The sequence below is a fragment of the Curcuma longa genome, chromosome 3 (genome assembly GCF_044706935.1).
Source record: "Curcuma longa cultivar G26 ecotype Majalengka, Jawa Barat chromosome 3, ITB_CL_G26_1.1, whole genome shotgun sequence".
NCBI classification, from domain to species: Eukaryota; Viridiplantae; Streptophyta; class Magnoliopsida; order Zingiberales; family Zingiberaceae; genus Curcuma; species Curcuma longa.
Window position 1 is genome coordinate 4930869 of NC_133863.1, and position 19024 is coordinate 4949892.

The following is a 19024-nucleotide window of genomic DNA, read 5'->3' on the forward strand; positions in this document are numbered from 1 at the left end:
TTGATTGGACAACACCATCGAAAGGGATGCATGCAGTAATTTATTTATTATAAATAATATCGGAAACAAGAGATGGCCATACATTATTTGTGAGGGACAATAATTTTCTTCTGTGATGATTAAATACTTGTCCATATTTTATGAAAAATGGCAAATGATTCGAAATCTAAATTGGAAGCATGTTGGTTTAACTGTATCACACAATACAAAGATATTCAGAAATGCAACTGGAATACGGAGACGCTTCAACTAGAGGCTACAGCTGCCTCTTAACCACTACATGTGCAGAAGTGTTCAGAATCCATGATTTTAGAGATGCAGATGAACGGAATATTTTGATGTTTTGATTTTTCCGAAAACTGAAAGGAATGGCACTGGAAGTTAAAGACTTTAAACGAAAGGAAAGATAAATGGTTTCGAGTGTTGTGATGCAAGGACCACCTCCCAATCAATGCTGGTAAAATGCTTAACTTCAAAGGGAATTATGATGTGTCAGATCTGAATAGTCTTAACTTCATGGATTCAGTGTTACAAAAATCCTGCGTCCAAACTGTTTCTGATTGGTAATAGTGAAGCATGTAAGAAGATAATGGATGCTCCTTTGATAATTTTTAATTGCTTTGGGAACTGTCAGTAGAGGTGCAGCTCCAATAATTATATAGATAAGCACAAAAACAACGCAGGTGAGGAATTAAAGCTGGGTCAGAAAGAAAACGACTGAACTTAACGATGAGCTAGCAGAAATTTGTCTCCTCATGTCCTTCACCTCCATTTTTCAATCTCTCTGGAAGTAAGTAGCCTGAACTAGCTTTTTGGCATTCAGTACAACCTCATTGACTTACTAAAGCACAGATTTGATCACTAAAATCCAATCCAGATAAAGAAATGAATGGTATAATTAACACATTGAATCGCAGGGATAAGAAACTTAGACATCTGAAACTATTGATGGTAATATCAACAATGATAGCTCATAAAGTTTAATCTCATCAAATGCAACTCCTTTTCCCAAACCATAACCAACCAATTCCATATCCAGCACCAAGTTCAATGCCCAAGTGTAAGCCAGGCATTCCTAGTCCTAACCCTGCGCCTGTTCCAAAGAGTTCATGAAGGAAAAAACAACCTGGAACAGCTTGATGAAAGCAACAATCTGATTGCTGACAAGGCACAAATCTTGCTTTTATAATAATAGAAGCACATCAATTCTGTCTCCTAATTTCTTCAGTCAAGAAAAATGCTACATGTGTTTGACTTGTTGCTGGCTTGCTTGCTTTGATGAATGGTAAGTATTCTTTACATTGAAACTCCATTGTAGCTTCATATCCAGCTTGACTTTAGAAAACTAATTCCACTTCTTGAATCTGGTTGTTTAATATTTGTTAGATTCTAATGAGGGAATATTGTTACTCTAAACTTGTCAAATAGGCATCTAGCACTCACTTGGCTACCTTCTACTTCATTTAGAATTCTATGCTATTGAGCTTGCAATGAACTCGCATGTCGAACACCTGCAATTTTTTATGATCATGAATCACCAATAGTTATTAAGATTAACTATAACTTCTTGTTTTAATTATAATGTTAGGCTGCTGTTGATGGGCTGGATTGTTTCAACTTCTTGAGCAAGTCAACGTTCAGATGATGTTTTGAGGTCAAACAAATTAGTCAACTGGAAGTGGTCGAGCTTTGCAGTCATGAAGAAACAGTAACGACGAAGGAAGCTAAAGCTCAACATCCACCAAAATTAAAGGCAGTAATCGATCATCATCATCAGTGGTCAGCAGAATTGTTCTTGGCCGAGTTGTGTTTGTTGTTGTGCATCCACACCTTGAACACCCTCCTCTTCACCCCAATCTCCTGGCAGAACTGCTGCACCAGTCCCTCCTCCTCCCTCTGCAGCCTCCACCCCACCTTCTCTGCGAACCCCATCATCTTCTCCTTCTGCTCCGCCGTGAACTTGGTCCGGAACCTCCTCTTCGCCGCCAGATGCGGCGGCGGCCTCATTAGCGCCATCATCTCGCCGGACTCCGAGGCTTGCTGGAGAGGCATGAGCATGGCATGGTGGGGGACGGTTGTGACCCTCGGAAAGAGGAGAGACCCCTTTCTTCCTCTTAGGCTATGAGGCGGCAGGTAGTACTCCAACGGAGAAGGCTCCCGCTCCAGCTCCTCCTCGCCTTCTGTCTCCTTCCTGTGGAAGTTCCGGTGGCAGCCGCAGGCAGAGCACTTCAGGGCTTCAAGGGTGCCCTCCTTGCCGCTAGGCATGAACTCGCCGCAGCCGTCGGTGGCAATGCCACCGATGGCTGCCGCGTGGTTCTTGAGGCACTCCCTGTACTTGATGACCGCTGCATTCTTGGTGCTGCAGGGAGGAGGATGGTGGTGGTGGTCACTATGGAGAGGAGGAGGGCTGTCATGGCCGCCAACATAGACACTGGTAATCGGGATTGGCATCTGATCTCCTTCATGGCCAGAAACATCCATTCTTGTGCTCTCTTTGATCTCAAAACCAGTAGAAAAAAGGATAATATATGTGATTTAATTTAGTAGAACTAGAATTAGACCAACCTCTCGACAGCTTTGGGCCTTTAGATTAATTAAACTGCAGCTCACAAATTATGAGGTTGTAGAGAAAAAAAAATAGAGAAATAATTAGAGAAAAAACTTTGCAAGGTGAGAGAATATATAACAGCTAGTGTTTCAGAAATTGCAAGAGACAGAAACTGAAGAAACAAGTTTGGGATTACAAGAACAGCTTGGCAGTAATATATATATGTAAGTGCTTGCAGAGACTAGTTTTCTATACGCATCAGGAAAACAACAAGAAATCTCCACAGTGCCTAGAGAGGACCAGCTCCTGGCATTCAAATGCATGGTGCACCTCATTGCCAAAGCAAAACCTCAGAGAACAGGTAGAGTGCACTGGAGAGTCTCCAAGATGATAGAATTAGGAAACATGTGCTCTCCATGGCAAGGAGAAGAAGAAGATGATGATGATGATGAAGAAGAGACAGTGAAACTTCAAAGGATCAGAAAGAAGGGAAGAGGAGTAATTTGGTTTAAGGCTTGTGGTTGTAAGGCACTAAATAAAGGACTAAGAGAAGGAGCAGGCACAGAGGTTGGAACAAGATGGGAGAGAGAGAGAAAGAGGGGAACAGTGGCACATTATGAATTATGAGGAACATAAAGAAAGCCATCTACCAGGATTTCCTTAGAGGGAAACAAAACGACAGTATCATGCATTTACGTTTGCTTAAGTGACTAGAACCCCTCTTAATTCTTTAATTCTGCACAAGAGATGGATGATGGATCAATTCAAAACGGAATTCGCTAGTCAATGCTTTCTTTGTCTTTTATGTGCATGTGAGGAGCATTTAATGAAGTGTCAACTGGTTGCTTGTTTAGTCACATTCCTGGGAGACTTTACAGGACTGATGTGTGATGGGACTTTGGTCAAATCATATAGTTGCTCAAATTTTCTCTATTTTCTTCAGCTTTTAAGTTTCATCTTCATGCGCATCGATATCACTTTATTTCTTCGCCATCTCCTTGATTTAATGGCCTCTTCATCCATCCAAAGCACTTCCCTTTCCTGATTCTATTCTTCAAAGCTTTTTGTTGAATTCAGCCAAACTAAAAGTGAGGGAATGAACAACTAGAAAGACCGAACAAACTTAAAGTTTATTTGATAGGGTGAAGTTACTAGTGTAGACTTGTGTGCCTTCATTTTTGTGTTTTTATTATATCAAATAGATGAGTGAGGTCAGAGAGAGTTAATGAATTTCAGTATTAGTATTGTTAATTTTTGTGTGTTTTTTAAATTACTATCTTTATCATTAATTTTTAAAATATTTTTTAGAATATGATTTTAAAATTTTTTTGTCAGTATTGGCCTTCTTAGTCTTTTCACTTTGTAATTCTAGGAGTATAATTCAAAAGAAAAAAAAAATAGAGGGAGATCATGGTTGTTTGACAAAGGTTGTACAAGCTTCCGATGCGATTAGACTTAGACCACCACAACATAGAATATCTATTTTTTAACAAATGTTTTTTTTATTCTTTGGCCAATTATTCGAATAAATTCCTTTTCCTTTCTTTTTTTTAATAATAATTTCCAAAATAAATACTTTTCAGAATTTTAAAATCACGACAATATCCCAAGTCACATTACTTTTCAGAAACAATCACTTGCGAAGCACAGACAACGAAGTCCAATTCGTTCTCAAATGAATTCAAATGTTTCTTATCTTAATTGCTACAAAATTTAAAAACAAAAATAGAGCTTTAAATCTACGTATGATCCTCTTTAAATTTTGGTCATAACTAAAAAAAATACCCCTTCGTGTGGGCCTGCAGGTCAATTCTCTTCAAAGGACGCCGATATCACTGACCGGGTAGCTAGCGAATGGCGAAAGGTGGACTTGTATGATTCATTCAATCAAGAGGTAAGAGGTGGATGTGACCACAGTCCACAGAGATCGATGGTGGAAGGCAGGCTCTGCTTCTGAAAGATGTGGCCGTGGAAGTGGACAGTCGACGCTACGTTACTTCTTAGGCTGGGCATCGTGGGGGGGCTTGCTGGGGGGTTTTGCAGCTCAGTCCTGAGAAGTACATTCAGATCAACAGGTTTTACTGTCCGAGAATTGCTATACATCATATCTAACAATCTAAACAAGTTTTATTTATTAGAACAGAAATTGAGAAACAAAATATATTGGATGATTCACATAGTTGTAGAAGACATGACATGGTTGTAGAAGATTAATCGATGAACTTGCAAGATAAAACTAAAATTTTATTATAGTGATATTAATCAAACAGTCAGATCACAAACATTAATTAACAATAACTCGAAGTTGAGCATTTACGTGGCATCACCATGAACGGAACGCAGATTTCCAACAATGATTCATTGGCCATTTCAAGATTTTTTATAGAATGTAGACTTAAATAAGTAGAAGCAAATAAGACTAAATTCATTTTACTGACAAAGCAAATTCTAGGTAGAATTTATACTATTTCCACTTACAGAACAAGTAAAAGTAAATTTACTGCTGGTTTAATTCCAAAATATGTAAAACCGTCATAAATCATTAATCAACAAAGCTATTCACAGATTCACTATCATAAACATCAAGAAATCGAGTTTCAAGTAGACGGTGGACGGTATCAGACAATTTAACTTGTACATCTACATGAGTTATACCAACGTCCCCCGACTTATATATATTCAGACTACCCAACCTGCACAATTGAGTTGTTGCGAGGAAGCAATTTCACATTGTGAATCCACTGAGTTCATAGTCAAGTAATAGATTATAAGGAGTACATGATTTTAGGCGACAAGTTATGAGTGATCTATAACCGGCCTTTAAGGAAAAATCAACAGTTTCAACTTTCAACCAGTGGTGCGGATCTGGGCAGCGGAAATGGTTGTAGGCGGCCTCGCTGGCCCGGAGTGGCGCGGCACGGGTTGTTCGTCAGCATCGGTGATGCCTCCGTCACTCGTCCCTCCCCCGGAAGAACTCCCCGGTCGGCCCTAGCGGCTTCGCCATTCTCGCATCTCTCTTGCGGATGGGAAGTTACGAGGCTCATGATAACCCGTTGTTCAATCCAAGCTGGACCATGTAGTCGATGGTCGCAGCGGTGGGACCAGGCCCAACAAAATCTTTAAATATTTTAAGATTCCAGTTAGGCCCAACAAAAATATTTTGACCACTATTTAAGCTGCCATCTCATTTCGAGAGGTGATTTCTCTAGCAACCTTAGCAGTTTATTCTCAGACATTCCAAAACACCCTTGTACATTCCTATTACTACATAAATAACATCATAATATACAATACTCGGACCATCAAATGGTCGATTCTAAGGCGTCGATTTAGAGTCGGACCGCCGCGGCCGAAAAGACAAAACCCGTGAACCCCACCGGCGTCTCGACGCGTGTCCACCGCCTCGGCCCCACCTCCAGGACCCACCCCCGATGGCCGCTGCCGCTCTCCTCCTCTGCCGCCATCACGAACACCCTTTCCTTGTCTCCACCGCCCACGGCCACCGCCGCGCACGGTCTCGGCCCTCGCTTCACCCCCGCCGGTAGCGGCGCCACCTCCTTCCACCCCCTTCCGACCCCTTCGTACTCTCTCACCCCTCCCGCTCCTCCCCCTTCCCTACCGAACCCCACGCTCCATATACTGCCCCCCGCCACCCCGACGCAAGCGGCGCCACCCGCTTCCCACATCACCTCCTCCCTCCTCCATTTTCCCGCCGCCGCGTCGTACCACTCCGCCGCCCCCGCGAACCGCCCTTGTTCCTCCGTTCCGTATCCGCTTACAGCCCAGAACCGGCCCCCGGCCTCCATCCCTTGGCACTCGTCCCGCTCCTCTTCCATATCCGGCAACGCTGCCCACTCATCCGCCGACGGATCGTACGTCTCCGCCGTCCGCAGCGCATTCTTCTGCGCGTCGTGACCCCCCGCCACGAACACCCGCCTACCCACAGCTCCGCAGGCGAAGAAGCTCCTCGGTTCCGCCATCGGCGTCCTTCTGCGCCACCCGCCCGTCGCCGGATCCAGAACCCGGACCTCCGCAGTAGGATCCAGGCTCGCCGGGTCCCAGCCGCCGAGCAGCACCACCTTCCGCCCCACCGACACGATCTGCGCGAAAAGGGGCACCGCCTCGCTCGTCGCCACGCGGTGCCACGACTCCCTCGTGACATTATAGGCGCTCAGCCCGTACGCCGGCGGCTTCGAACCGATGCCACAACTCTTCTCCCCCTCCTCCGCCTCATCATCCTCGCAGTCCCCGCCCTTGCAAGCCTGAACGAGGAAGATCAGGTCCTCCGCGGCTCCGATGCGTTCCCTGCGGCGATAGAAGTCGGAGGCCGTGACCAGATCGCGCCAGCAGCGGCAGACGAGTCGGAGGCCCGGGTGGAATCGGACCGTGACTCGGGCGATGCAGTCCAACGCTACGTCATCCGGCAAACCCGGTATCAACTCACGGTAACACTCCATATGCCCCTCTTTCTCTCTTCCCTCCCTCCCGTTACGCTTTGCTTTGTAGCGTTTGCTATGCTCCTGTTCTTGTGCTTATCTACAATCACGATATCAGCCAGGAATTGTCGATTGATTCCATCCAACCACATATCATTATTAGGCATCATTCTGTGCATATATAAATGCTATCCTTCTAGAAGCATGCATAAGGTGGCAGTGGTAATATAGGGACACATCATCCAGTCCGTACATAGATATCAGTTCATCCTTAGCATGACACAGCAGAGGCACACTACTAGTGTTATGAAAACGACTTGTTTTTCCTATCTTTCCTTACTTTTGAGATATTGCCTGCATGTGGCCAGCGCCCTACCCCTACCTCACTCTTTACACAGCAATGGCAGTGATAAAGGGAAGACGACAAGCGGAAAGTGCTGAGCATGCAGACCACCAATTGGACAATCAGAGAGTCGGCGGGGAACCTGCTGAGTAAAGCCATTTTAACCACTTCTGCTCTTCTAGAAGAAGGATTAATATCAAATACTTCAAATTGACTTGAAGTCTTGAATGAAGTTAAAAGCTCTACCTGTTCGAATCCGTGGAGGGGATGTGGTCGAGCAATGTCGATCGGCATCACGCCTCTTGTTTTAATTTTGTTTTGTCTAATAGTGCCGCTATCTGCCCAATTAATCAGATAACACCTGTGCATTATTGTACCTAAAGTTTATTTCAGAATCAATCAGTTTGTCCTGTCATCTAGAGGCAAAACCCTGTATCTGAGTTCATTTACATCTAAAATATTATGCATTTGGGGGCCTATTTTGTCAAATTGGTTTAACAAATTTGACTTTGAAGTCAATTTGTCGGTGCAAAATTAAAAAAAAAAAATATATTGAACTAAGAAAGTTTTAATATTATCCATTTTACCTACCTAATTTTCATAATTTATAAAATATATATCACATTTTCATTATACTCTTTTTTTTTTTATGTTCAAATTTTTTTTCCACATTCAAAATTTTTTTCAACCCATTTACAGATTCACTGTTTTCATTTATGTTGTCAAATTCAGATTTGAATACATGGATACATTATAAACAAGTTTATAAAAATACATTAATTTTTAATTTAAAATGATTTAAAATTTTGAAATGTAATATAGTGAGAGAAGATTCATTTTACACCTCAAATATGCATTTTTATTTGAGTTTCCTCTCATCCTAAATCATCCTAAACAACTTGTAATGCCCATTTTGAGGATCCACTTGAGGGGCTCCTCCTCTAGATTTATCTCCTCCTAAATGCTCCTCCAGTCAAAAGTCGAAGCTATTATCACCTTCTAACTGACCAAGCTTCGATGGCTTGTGAAGTAACAACAACACGTCAACGGGAGTCGGGTATTGTCGGTGTGGCCCCTTTGCTTAAGTCAACATTGGGCTGAAATAGGAGGCTCACAAGATGCGAGGAAGAACAAGAAAGCCCGAAGTGCTAGAAGCAATGTTTAGCGGAGAAGAGTTGCCTCCGCGTGCGAAAAGAAAATTATATCTTAACTTACCTTCATCGACTTTTATATATCGGACGGAAAGGAATCTCCACGTAGAATGTTGTGTATCCACTAACTGTTCTTCTAAGAGACAGTTAAGACACAAGACAAAGGATAACCATTAGATCTGTATCTTGACATGGTTGGGCATAATCACCCCATACCCACCAGCTATCTATCTAAGGGATGGTTAGGGCATGAAGGGGCAACAACTATTGAGAGAGTCTTCACGTACGAGGTTGTTCGCTAGTTATCCATCTAAGGGTTGTTAGGACACCAAAGGGTGTCAGTCATTAAGAGAATTCCCCATGTAAGATGCTACGTGTCCGCTATAAGCACTAGTCATTTTTGTCGAGGTGCCATATCGTCAGAAATTGAGCTTGAGTGTTGGATTGGCTAATTTTGTATAAGTTGTTGGAGTTTGAATGCTGATAGATGAATGTCAAACGCTCAGAAGCACAGGTTCCGAGCAACCTTTTTTCAGTCCAAATGACACATGTCGAATGAGCATCGAGTGCTTGGGAGTGCCAATCTCAAGCAATCTTCTTGAGCCAGAATAATACGTGTCAGACAAATACCGAATATTCAAGAGCAAAAAGCCTCGAGCAATCTTACCGTGCCCGAAGGGGGTCCTTTATGGACGAACACCGAGCACAATGCTCGAGGAAGCGATCGACGAGGCGAAGGTATCCGGGAAATGAGATTGACTGGTCGGGAAGTGAAGTGAGAGGCTGCTCCAATGGTGTGTGTTTTAATCGATATGGTCATTGTTTTCATTTGAAGAAGTAGCTTGATGGTTTATGTTTCTTTTACGCAGAGCATTAAGGAATAATAAAAGTTTCAAAGTTTAAACTTAGGATGACAAATCACGCCATTTTTTTAATTTAGAAAAATAGTTTATATATAATCTGTGTAATTAATTAGAGCGAGGGCAATTTAGAAATTTGAGCATTTTGTAATTTGCCCCGTTCATATTTTCATATTTCACTTATGCTGCAAGTGGAACCGGAAGGGACTAGAAATCGAAACGGCGCGTTCCAGCCTCCTCAGCCGCCGCACCGCCGAGCCAACGATTGCTCTCCTCCATCGCCTCCTGTTGACGTCGGTGAGGGCGAACTATGTTCCGCGGCCTTCTCTCTCGAAATCACCGCCGTGGCGTCGCAACTGGTCTCCTCGCTCTCACCGCCTGCTGCGCTGGTGGCGCCACTGTTGGTTCCTCCTCCGACGGATCCTCCCATCGGACAAGTAACCCTCCGCTGCTCCATTTTTTCTTCTTTTCTGAATCTATTCTATTCTCTCTCACACATATGTTCTCCCCTTCTCAACAGATGTTACGATTTCGATCTCCGTCCCGTTAAGACAACTCCTATCGTCGACTTCATCGATTTTCTCGCAGGTGTTCGCTCTTTCACTCTCAGTCCCTTCTCCAGGTTTACACCTAACTGATCGCGCTTTAACTTTTCCTTCATCGTGTCGGAATTGCATAATTTTTTAATCTGATTCTTAGAGTCTTCTGCACGACATTATTCAACCGCGAACCCTCTCCCTCCGCCTGATCCGAGTAAGGATGTGCCATGCTGCGCTGGATGTCTGGGAAGGAACACTATTGCTAAGGCGGCCGCTGCAGCTGGTCCTGCCGTGGTGAATATATGTGTTACTAAAGGTGAACCTCAATCTGTGGAATTGTTTTGGTGCATTTGTTTGAATGGTGAACTTTTAAAATACTTCTTTGCAGGTCTATATGGTCCGATGCTTGCAAAGAGTATAGGGTCCGGGACTATCATTGATCCAGACGGAACGATCTTGACGTGTGCACATTGCATAGCTGACATTGTCAATATGAAAAGGGTCTCAAAAGGCAAAGTGAGTGTGCTAACCTACAATATCCATTTTGATGAAGAAATTTTTGGGAATGGGATGATGACTAAGAATTTTGAATTTGCAACTGTGATATCTTGAACTCGGTCACACATACTATCTGGGCGAAGTTATAAGCAATTCGATTCCTGGGTGTAGATTAATCAAGAATTTTATGGAATTTTAGTTCAACTTGGTAGGGCGGAGACTATAGCATACTGTCAGATGCCTAACTGTGTTTTAGAAGTTTTTGGTTAGTTTGTTTCATACAAATTTGAATGACAGTCATATGCTAATACTCCTAACTGCGCCTGGTTCATGTCAGAGTAGGCTAAGTTTGTTTGAGATGAGATGTAAGAGTATATACAATTAGATGCATTGCTTCAGTGATTCTCTGCGGTTTGTTGATTATGAGGATTCTAATATTTCAGTTGGACAAAACATCAAATACTGAAATAGTTTTGTTTGACTAAAATATGGAAGGCCTCCTAATAAATAGGCTAAAAAATCTCAATTTCATGTTGAGAAAGCTCGTTCCTCCAAATTCTTGTCCCCTTTAAACCTCCCTACTACTTTTTTTTATAGGGTTATTTCAGTAGAGTGAATTGAATGAATATTTAGTAAAGATCACCTGAGATAAAGTAGGCTACTTTGGTCCTATGGTTCTGAACCAAAATGGTATATCATCATCATCATCATATTATGATTGCCTTTGTAGTTGTTGGTTGCATCAAAGAAAGCCCTGTACTAGATCTCAGATGATGACAGTGTGGTTTGACTTCATGTTATATAATCTGCTGTTATGACTTCATATTTCTAGTTTCTACCTATCTTGTTGTTTTATAAACAGGTTGGTGTGACTTTACAAGATGGACGTGAATTTGAAGGCACTGTGATCAATGCTGACTTTCTTTCTGACATTGCTATTGTGAAGATACATTCCAAAACTCCACTACCATCAGTCAAACTTGGATCATCCTCTAAGCTTCTTCCAGGTGATTGGGTTATAGCCTTGGGCTGCCCACTTACTCTGCAAAATACCATAACATCTGGTATAGTAAGGTACTTTGATGTTGCTATGAATTTTCAATGATTTAATTTTTGCTATATTGTAATAGTTTCTTCACATTTTCTATTAGTTTATCCAGAATTTGATTAATATGCTATTTAAATTGTTATTATATTTGAGATAAAATGCTAAGATGAATTACATCTTATTTAAATTGTCATTGTAGTAGAGATAAAAAAGCCAAATGAATGTGTGGAGTTACTCGAAAATCTAAAATAAAAATATTGTTTTTTGGGAGCAGTTAGATATATCTCGAATCAAATGAGAGAAAATAGATATGATAGTATTGATATATTCAAACACAATCAGTTAGATTCTATAGTTCTAAGAGATGAATCTATTAGAGTGGACCAAAAATGTAGAGGGAGACCAGGTCAAATGGCATGAAATAGGCAATGACAACTAATGTGAATATTACTAGTAATATATAGCATTGCATGGAGCTTAATGGAGGTGTAAGATTCAAGTAGTTAGCCCCAAATAGTTGGGACAAACACAACATGATGGTGAAGATGTTATTTAAATTGTTTTAGTCTGACTATCTTCTTCTGTAATAAGAAGATAAGATGTAGCACAATCATATTATCTCAACCTTGTGACTGTATCTGATTTTGTCTTTTTTTTTATCAAGTGATGCAGGTCCTTTTTATTTTTTCCTCACTTTGAATTTCTCACTGTTGCCTTTGTTATGTAGCTGTGTTGATCGGAAAAGCAGCGATTTGGGCCTTGGAGGAATTCGAAGGGAGTATTTGCAAACTGATTGTGCAATTAATGAGGCAGGCTCGCTTTCTCTTTCATGCTAATTGAAGTTGGTGCATGTGCTATGCTTTTCTGTATCTTCTTATGTTTTAATTTTTATTGTTTGAGATGTTTCCTTCTTTTGTTCTTATTTTATTTTTTATTTTTTTGTTATAGATGCTGAAGTATCATTTTTGTTGTTGTTGGAATTTACCCCACAAAAGGCATCAACCTGCAAGTAATAGTAATTAATGCAATAGCTAATGAATCATTCTTCTGCACTAACAAAAATTGATGCTAACAACTTGAATTGAAGTTGACTATCCTCAATATTTGATGGTGAACCCAGTTAATTCAGGTTAAGATCTTGACATGTTAACAATAGAGAGCTTGTTTTTCATTCATTTTTCTTTCACAATATAAGAAGTTGCCTCTGTTTTATTCATGACTATGAGAGGATGAGGCTATGTAGGCTATGAAGAGCTCAGGGTGCATCATGTTGATGCATAAAATAGGGAGAGCAACAGTTTGATCACTCTCTTGTTGTTGCTATTGATGTCGAGTTATGGTGTTGATGTGTTGGAGGGTTGAGTTGATATGGTGTTGTGAGATGATCACAGATTTGGAGTAAAGTGCTCTTCCATGAGATTGATATGTGGTGAGAGGACTGCAGAAAGAGCAATGGAGGAATGAAGGCTGGATGAAGTTATTTAGGTGTGGAGGGGAGGAATTTATAGGTCTGAAAGGCATTCAGAGGTATACAAGCGGTCATGTGTAGTGTGATGTTGATTAATGAGGAAACATTGTAGGTATTTGCAGGTATTTCAGCACCAGTGCTGTTGACCATTAACAACATATTGGCTAATTTTCTTTTACTCAAAATTGCAGAATTTATGGCATTGATTTTGTATCTAAACAAATTTGTTAGTTTTCCTACGAAGATGGTGTTTTTAAGATGATTGATTTTATGAAATATTGGTATTATCTTGAATTCATAATTCAACCTTATTGGACCTCCCTAAGAATCTAATTGTTTTTCTGTCATTTCAAACTTCTGCTCATTGTTCCTTACCTAACCTCTAAAATTTCCTGTAGTTTTTGCTTGACTTAACAAAACAGCATCATGACCATTCTTTGTTTCAAAGGAAAATAGAGTTCATTTTCTGTCTGGTCATAGTGTGTTGTTATTGCGTCTGAGTGAATACTGATTTTTTTTCTTCTGCTCTACCATTTTCTATTGCTTCACCAATCAAATAGCATATCTTGCTTTCCACTGTTCTTCTCAACTTATATGTATATTCTACAGGGAAATTCTGGAGGACCCCTTGTTAATCTTGATGGTGAGGTCATAGGTGTTAACATTATGAAAGTTGCTGCAGCTGATGGATTGAGCTTTGCAGTTCCAATTGATTCAGTCATCAAAATCATTGAGCAATTTAGGAAAAATGGGTATGCAGTGTTGATCGTATCCTCTTAATAAAATTTGTAACCTCATTCATCGTTTTTTTTGGTATGTTAGTTTCTTTTGCTTCGGAATTTGTTTGACTGACTTACTGTTGCTTTAATTTTACGCACGTTAGTCATATTTTTTTATGGGGGTCTTAGCAAAAAAGGGTTGGGTTATTTTTAGATTGAAAAAAATAGTCAAAATAAGGGTGTCAAGGATTCTATTTTTGTATAATTTTAAAAATTGGATGTAGAAGGTGCAGGATCTTAAACTTCTTTTTGGCTATTTCCGGGCCAGCAGCCATGGTAAGACAGAGGTTGCAAGTGTTATCCATAATGATTGGGTGTAAAGTGTCTGGAGGTGACTTTTCAAGTCTTCCTTCAAATCCCAAGGCTCAATCTTGGATAGGCAGTGAAACTACCAAGCTAGAGATTCTTTTTGGGTCTTCTTTTTCAGCTCCAGTCACTTGATTATTTCCACAATCACAAATTCTACTTTTTATCAGTCTAGGGAGTCTTTCATCATTTCATAGAAGCTCAATGATATATCTTCTTTTTATAAAGCAAATTAATTTCGATTCTTGAATGATCCAAGTCACTTCTAGTTCTATTGTAACAAAACATTCCCTTTTATGTAAAACAAGACCCATATCAATAATTATGATAACGCTTCCTCACTATCTTCTATTATCTGTGGCCTTAGCATAAATGTGAATTTGCACTGGTGCATTTAATGAATTTTAACATCAATAACAGTGGCACTGCAGTGGTTAACTTTTGGATATCATATATATTTTATGTCGTTTTATCTCAATTTTTCATGGTCTCTGGAATTGTTTGTACAACTGGCTATGCAATATGCAGTTCTTGCAAACTAGTTATGGCAAACTCACTATGGTTTGTCAACCGGAAATTGAATGTGTTTCCTATCATAAACATGGCTCAAATTGTTGCTAGAACTCTTTAGCTGCGTTTCTTGAACAGATTTGATACTGAACTTGGGTTGACATTTGTGGACCGTGCCATGAAATCTTTTACCTTGATTGTATGCCTAATATTGTGTATCTTGAATTATTGGATGAAAGAAATGAAGAATTGATATCTCTGAATATTTCATTGGTACAGTAGAGTAGTCCGTCCATGGCTTGGACTGAAGATGCTTGATCTTAATGAAATGAAAATTGCACAGTTCAAGGAGAGAGATGATTCATTTCCTGATGTAATAAAAGGAGTTCTTGTGCCCGTGGTAAGTTTTCTATAGTATTTATATTCTCTAAGAAAAAGGAAATGCTTTTGAATACTGAAGTTGCATTTTTTTTAACGTTAATCTATCTCCTGGCAATTACTTCTTCCCTGAATTCATTTGTGTGGTTGGTTCACAATCTCCATGCAAGATTTACCATTCTTTTGGAGCGAGAAGTGATTCTACTTGCAATCCTGACAGAAACAGCTAATCTTCATTTATTTTGGACATTAGAAATTACTGTATGGCAATAAATCAGCTTTTGCAAATTCAGAGAAATTATAATGATCTGTTTTACTAGACCTTATGATACTCTTTAATTAAGCTTGATGCTGAGACTGTTATCCTCTTATGTATTGATTGTAGCAGTCTAATCTGCATTTTTGACTTTTTGGACTACTTTGTTCTCTTAGATAATCACATCTCTGACCAATTAAATAACTGAAGATATTTCCTGCCATATTAATCAATTGTACAGAAAAAAATGCTCATCTTCTTTGTTTAAAATGGAAAGAGATTGAGAATTTTCTTTATCTACTATTGATTGGTCAATTTAGCTCTTACTAAAAAATGCTATCCTGTTTCAGTACTAGATATAGATTCCTATATGACGTCACTGTCAGCCTTTTTCCCTCTTTTGTTTTCTTGATGCAGATGGAATCACTTTTTTTTGTGAATGTTGAGCACTTTGGGCAATGTGTCAACTTTCTTCCACTACGAATCAACATATCGGCTACTATTGATTTAAACAATAAATAATCCCATCCAACAATAATGTGCTTGTTGCAGTAAATAATTTTAAACCATCACGCACAATCTGGATCCTTTTTAACCACTGTTTTTTTCCCTTATTTTGAGATGTTATGTTCCTTAAACAAACTGAGGCAATGATATTGTCAACCAGGTAACGCCAGGATCTCCTGGAGACCGTGCAGGATTCCGACCAGGTGATGTCGTAATTGAGTTTGATGGCAGACCAGTTGAAGGCATTAAAGAGGTAATTCACTCAATATTCAGCAAACAATCTGCATGATTGAATTCATGTTTGAAGGACATATTTTTATTCTAAATAGTTTAACGTAAGATGAAATACTCACTGTTTTTTTTTTTCTTCTTTTTGTTTTTGAGTAAAGAAATACTTGCTACTATAAGCTGTACACTTCAACACTATTGAAATAACATACACTTCATGGCTTATTGACTTCTTTTCCATTTAAAAATGGGGCTTTATTATACAACCTGTGTTAATTTCAATACCCGTCATTAATCTTCAATTTGTTATCACACAGCATGGATTTAGATTCTAACACCCACAACCTTGCTGCTGGTGACTTGGTGCATTATGTTTGCTTCGGGATAGTGGATAGAGATATCGCATTCAATTGCTTTGGGCTATTTTAGTTTAAGATTCGTCATGATTTATTTAAGTTTTAGTTTTACATGGGATTTCTTTTGAATGCGCACTGCAATATGTTAATAGTTTTGACTTTTCCGTGTCTGGCACAATTCTCGTCGAGAAGGATTTGAAAAACAATTCAAGCCTTCAGATTCTGAATTGGATTGTACTAACAACAAATATTGTCTTTTATTTACAGATCATTGACATCATGGATGATAAAGTAGGGGTGCCTCTGAAAGTTCTGGTGAAGCGATCTAACAACAAATCAATCACATTGACTGTAGTGCCAGAGGAAGCTGTTGATTAAGTAAAACCTTAAAGCAACTATAGCAGTGCTGATAATTTTAATCAATTTTGAAATCTGTATCAATTTTAATCTTATATAAAGCTAGAGCATCCATTTTTTGACAACCGTGAAATTTTAATTGCAATAATTGAACAAAAAGAGATAAACAGTAGTAGCAGCAGCAGTAGTGCCGATTGATTTTCTCAATTGATTGCTCTTCTGCGAGTATTTGTTAATCGATCAAGAGGCTAGTCTTGTTTATTTGTGTTGTCAAATGAATGCATTTTTTTTTCCATCGTAGTTTTTTTGGATGAAATTTGTCCTTAGATTATATTAACTATATATGCAAATTGTTTGTAAATTAACTTGCGGGAATAAATAAATAAATAAATATAAATTTAAACGTAATCCAAAATTTAGTATGTTTTTTCATAAATTAGATAGATTTACAAATCTTTACATTGAAAGAAGTAAAATAAATAAATATTCTTCCAAATATATATATATATATATATATATATTCGGCATGATTTGTTAAAAAAAATAAAAACCAAAGTATAAAAACGAAAATAAAATCTAAAACTACATAAAACATCGATCATTAAATTCAATTGTAAACAATTTATTTGATTTAAGATTTATGAAATCTTCAAAAAAAAAAAAAAGCATTAACGTCCACCATTACCAGTCTCACCTTTGAGCAACCATATCGTCCCCATCAACAGTAAGTTCCTTTCAAAAGTAAGTCTCTTTCTATTGTCAACCCAAAGATGTCCCTTTCCAACAAAGAGTGCACATAGAATGAATCATGCATGCAAGAGGAAGAAGATGTTCACATCATGATCATCTCCCTTTCAAAACCAATATCAGTTCACGTAAACCTCTTTTCACCACCGTTCTTGTTCAAGATTTTCCAGTTAATTTATCAGCAAAAAAAATATATTTATTGTGCAAAGTCACTAGCTATGATCCGATCGATCGATAGATATTTAATTTACTGATGAGAGGAAGCATGCATGTTTCTTGTGTCTGAGGGCATGAAAGCCGAAATCATTAACACAACAAGTATGCCTAGAGGAAGCAGCAGTAGCATAGAAGGCGGCGGCGGCAACGGCGGCAACGGCGGCAGTATGAGAGGGAGGACCAGGAGAGACAAGGTCAGTAGCCCAAGAACCAGAAACGTTTCCACGCTGAAATAGTTCGAAGGGGAGGACCCTCTGTGCTCACGAGCCTCTCGTAGTGGATGCATCCTCTTCTCTCTGCCTTCCATCAGATCATCAGCACTTAACACTATATATCTAATGATGACCTTCAAAACGAATCTGATTCTTCTCTATTCTACACTCTGAACCCCCCATACTCGATCCTGAGATGATCTGTCTTTGCTTTTCTTTTCTTTTAATATCTAGTTTCCTGCAGTAGTTTAGACTACTTGGGATCTTGAAGATCTAGAGGTGTAAAAGCAGAAACTAATTGTACGTACTTCCTTTAATTTTTCTTAATGTAAATGAAATGACAAGAACACACTGATCTGAATCTCAGAAATTAAGCATGAGTATACATATATACAATCAGAAATTAGCATACCTCTCATCCGTGTTAATTAAAGCTTGCATGATGCATCGAAAGAATGAAAAAAAGAAGACAGAAATGATCAAACAAGCTCGAAACGAGATCTATACTGACAAATTAAAGTATATATATATCTCTCTCTATATATATTGTTTACCTGTGCTTGGCGATCGAGGAACTAGCCTTTTTCTTTCTTTCTTTTTTCTGAATCTGTTGGAGGAAAAGAGAAAGAGGAGCTTTGAGAGGGGTGTTAATCAATTGGGATGGATGCACATACACTGCACATTCCGGGTCTGAAGTATTATTTTGAGGACAAGTGTGGCATGGCATGCCGATTTGGCATGCAAGTTGTGGGGTTTCTTTGTTTGTTGAAGAAAGAAAAGTTGTTCGATAGATCGATGTCAATTAGGTTCTTCTCCCTTGGACATCTCCTGTGTGTTTTTTTAATCTCCCTCTTATCCCCACCTTGTCGTCTCTCCCTAGCTAGATCTCATCACTGGTCAACAAATGAATTGGCCACAGCTCCAAGCATTGAATAATATAATTATTAATGTCATGAAGTTGCTAGCTTTTTAGTTAGTTATATCTTCAATCAATTGCAATTTAGATTGTGTCCTCCACTTTTTCCGAAAATGAAAATAGGATGAGAAAAATAATCATGCTTTTTAAAGTTGAGTTTTTTTTTTTTAAAAAAAATTTCAAGTTTAATTTTAATCTTGAAGCTACTACCTTTTCTTATATATAAAAGTTTCAGTATATATATCCTTTGGTTTAATAATTTAATTGTCCTCTAGTCATTTATTTTCTTTTATTTATCTATATAGACTTTTTTATTGTGCCAGTTTATTTGTTTATATGATTCAAATTGCATTTTAAGAAAACAA

At 39.0% G+C, this 19024-nt stretch overlaps 3 protein-coding genes across 3 annotated transcripts; 1 reads left to right on the forward strand and 2 right to left on the reverse strand.

Annotated features, from left to right (window-relative positions):
• Positions 1-1725: 1725 nt before the first annotated feature.
• LOC141825314 (zinc-finger homeodomain protein 4-like) lies at positions 1726-2532 on the reverse strand. Its single transcript, XM_074712704.1, has one exon. It carries the CDS (start codon positions 2479-2481, stop codon positions 1774-1776), a length of 708 nt encoding a protein of 235 aa, XP_074568805.1. The 5' UTR covers positions 2482-2532; the 3' UTR covers positions 1726-1773.
• A 3170-nt stretch (positions 2533-5702) lies between these two features.
• On the reverse strand, positions 5703-7096 carry LOC141824943 (F-box/kelch-repeat protein At2g44130-like). The gene has a single exon (XM_074712291.1). The coding sequence runs from the start codon at positions 7003-7005 to the stop codon at positions 5878-5880; it is 1128 nt and encodes a 375-aa protein (XP_074568392.1). The 5' UTR covers positions 7006-7096; the 3' UTR covers positions 5703-5877.
• A 2485-nt stretch (positions 7097-9581) lies between these two features.
• LOC141824962 (putative protease Do-like 14) lies at positions 9582-16843 on the forward strand. Its single transcript, XM_074712310.1, has 10 exons — positions 9582-9775; positions 9859-9960; positions 10038-10193; positions 10266-10393; positions 11238-11449; positions 12151-12232; positions 13501-13643; positions 14766-14886; positions 15788-15880; positions 16479-16843. Exons 1-10 carry the CDS (start codon positions 9649-9651, stop codon positions 16587-16589), a joined length of 1275 nt encoding a protein of 424 aa, XP_074568411.1. The 5' UTR covers positions 9582-9648; the 3' UTR covers positions 16590-16843.
• The last annotated feature ends 2181 nt before the right edge of the window (positions 16844-19024 follow it).